Genomic DNA, 1,708 nt, shown 5'->3' with positions numbered 1-1,708 from the left:
AGAAAACGAAACGACAATGGATCTGCATTTTGACAAAAATTTTCAACAAATCGTTAACGCATCGAAACTGAACGGAGTTAACCCTTATAATCCGAGAGATTGGAAATGGTTAATTAAATTTGTTATTATGCAAGGTGCATATGAAGCTATGCTCTTTCTCCTAATATACAATTTGAAGGAATATGGCATCAAGAATAAAGAATTGATAAGACTTTGTGGAGATGGCACGCTTATTGTAATTAACATTGTTATTACGTTTATGTACGTAACTATGCTGAGATACCAAAATATTTTTCGTAATTTAATGGAACATGTGAAAACCGATTACGAACACGCAAAAACGTTATCCGCTGAGGAAATGGAAATTGTGCTTGAATACAATCGCAAAGGACAATTTGTTACAAAATGGTGGTGTAGAACTGTTAACTGGGGTGTAATGGTGTATCCCCTACAAGCTATAGGTTTTACAATATATTCCGCTATAAATGACGACTTCTATATTGCTGATTTGTATCCCGTACATTTCCCGAAACTTGATGACCGGTCTCCACTACGATATGTTTTGGTAAATTTTATCATGGGCTTTGGAATGTTGTACTCTTGCTTGATGTACAATAGTTTAGTGCCTCTGGGGCCTGTGTTCATGCTGCACGCGAGTGGACAATTAGCTCTATTGGAAATTCGAATTAAGAAACTATTCCCCGATCAAGGTTTCTCAGCTGAGGAAGCAAATAAAAAATTAAGGGATATCGCTAAGCAGTTAAGAACAATTTACAGGTAAGAAACTACCTTATAGCAGTGATAGTCTAGAGTTGTGAGAATATTTGTCTGTCTTCGCAAACGGTGTAAGTAACAATATAACTTGTAGTAGTAAGAGAAGTCAAACATTTGCTGTGTATTTTCACGTTATTTTGATCAGTCTCACTTTCTTCTCAAGGTCCACTTAGCTTACTTTTAATCACATTGTCATTCGAAACACTCCGTGTCCAAGAAGGTTCACATGTCCCCCATGTCCATCAGTGGGAGGTATATGAGTTAATGAAGAACTGCCGTTCAATTTACATTTACTTTGTTTGGTGGTGAAATATACATTAATAATTTTTTTTATTTAGTTTTGTAGACAATGTACAAACAGTGTTTCAAAGCTTGTACGACATCATTCTAAAAGGAACAACGTACATATTGCCGCTATTGGCAGTCACGCTTGTGAAGGTGAGATAACTATGTGTATAAATATGTAGAATGGTAGTAGCTCAATTTCTAAGCTGTGGCCTTTATTCAAGTTGGCCGTCGTTTTTGTTCAAAATAAAGTCGGTCTAATTTTGAATTCTTGCCAGTGTAATGAGTCTGTTGTGGCCAGTCAGCTCGGTAACCATCCAAGGAGGCTGGACGCTGGTCATCCATGGAGGCTGGAAGTCCATAACTCGCATTGTGCCAGAGTAACGGCCTACGGCCTAAACCCGTCTCTTTAAAGATATTCATGTTTCATATTTCATCAAGAACAGTGGCGAAATGTTTCCGTTTTGGATTCTGCAATAAGTTGACTAGATTATCAGTCAAGTTTTTTTATCTCAATGGAGGAAAAAATATTGTACAAAATGCAAGAACAATTGAATGCTTTGCCCGGTCTTGCAATGTTTTTATTAAACGAAAACTTGTGCAAAAGGTCTAACTTGTTATGAGTTCTTAAAACTCGCATGAAAAGTAT

General features: G+C 36.8%; 1 protein-coding gene across 1 annotated transcript; it reads left to right on the top strand.

Annotated features, from left to right (window-relative positions):
• Window positions 1-271: 271 nt before the first annotated feature.
• LOC113236632 lies at window positions 272-1,472 on the top strand. Its single transcript, XM_026472793.1, has 3 exons — window positions 272-777; window positions 1,113-1,212; window positions 1,338-1,472. The coding sequence occupies exons 1-3, from the start codon at window positions 272-274 to the stop codon at window positions 1,470-1,472; spliced, it is 741 nt and encodes a 246-aa protein (XP_026328578.1).
• The last annotated feature ends 236 nt before the right edge of the window (window positions 1,473-1,708 follow it).

The sequence above is a fragment of the Hyposmocoma kahamanoa genome, unplaced genomic scaffold, assembly GCF_003589595.1.
Source record: "Hyposmocoma kahamanoa isolate Upper Pololo Valley unplaced genomic scaffold, ASM358959v1 92, whole genome shotgun sequence".
Taxonomy (NCBI): domain Eukaryota; kingdom Metazoa; phylum Arthropoda; class Insecta; order Lepidoptera; family Cosmopterigidae; genus Hyposmocoma; species Hyposmocoma kahamanoa.
Note: the sequence above shows the minus strand (reverse complement) of the source record. Positions and strands in the feature narration are given on the sequence as shown.